Genomic DNA, 672 nt, shown 5'->3' with positions numbered 1-672 from the left:
GGGGCCTGGTGCAGATCCCGGCTGACAGGTTGATGGGCTGACTTGGGAGGAGGGAAGCCCCGCCCACAGGCGGCACAGGCCCCGCCCACTCTCTGTGCTGAGACGATAAAGGGGGCTCAGAGGCGCCCAGAGGCAGAGGCCAGAGACACCACGATGGTGAGGGCCAGGTTCCTCTCGACTCCTCCCAGACCCAGGATCCAGCTTTGCTCACCCAGCCCTGCCCTCCCCCTAACCCTGCAGATGCTGTGGCTGCTGTTCCTGACCCTGCCTTGCTTGGGGGGCTCCGTGCCCGTGTTCCCGGGTGAGTCCTTATCCAATGCTCCCACTGTCCTGGGACCGACCCCGACCCCAGGCCTGCACTGGCTCCGGTGGGGCGGGTGCTGAGCACCCCCTGGAAGCTGCTGGCTCATCCTGGACTCTGGGGAACTGTGTGTGGGAGGCCATGCTGGCCCCGGGCAGGGCACCTAGGCCTCTCACAGCCCCTCTCGCCGTGTCCCCAGATCTCAGCCCAGGGACTGAGTGGGCGCACGTCGTAGGGGGCCACAGTGCCCCTCCCGGGAAGTGGCCGTGGCAGGTCAGCCTCAGGACCTTCAACAAGGAGCAGGACCAGTGGGGGCACAGCTGCGGGGGCTCCCTCATCCACCCCCAGTGGGTGCTGACCGCGGCCCACTG

General features: G+C 67.9%; 1 protein-coding gene across 1 annotated transcript in view; it reads left to right on the top strand.

The window, feature by feature from the left end:
• Nucleotides 1-672, top strand: part of LOC105529782 (putative serine protease 29) — a 12,576-nt gene that overhangs the window by 3,437 nt on the left and 8,467 nt on the right. The window contains exons 4-5 of the mRNA XM_011967025.1: nucleotides 241-301; nucleotides 501-648. Of these exons, the coding sequence (XP_011822415.1) occupies nucleotides 241-301; nucleotides 501-648 (209 nt within the window). The remainder of the gene's footprint in view (nucleotides 1-240; nucleotides 302-500; nucleotides 649-672) is intronic.

Source organism: Mandrillus leucophaeus, unplaced genomic scaffold (assembly GCF_000951045.1).
Source record: "Mandrillus leucophaeus isolate KB7577 unplaced genomic scaffold, Mleu.le_1.0 Scaffold78, whole genome shotgun sequence".
Classification (NCBI taxonomy): domain Eukaryota; kingdom Metazoa; phylum Chordata; class Mammalia; order Primates; family Cercopithecidae; genus Mandrillus; species Mandrillus leucophaeus.
This window is presented reverse-complemented; position numbering and strand designations above follow the sequence as displayed.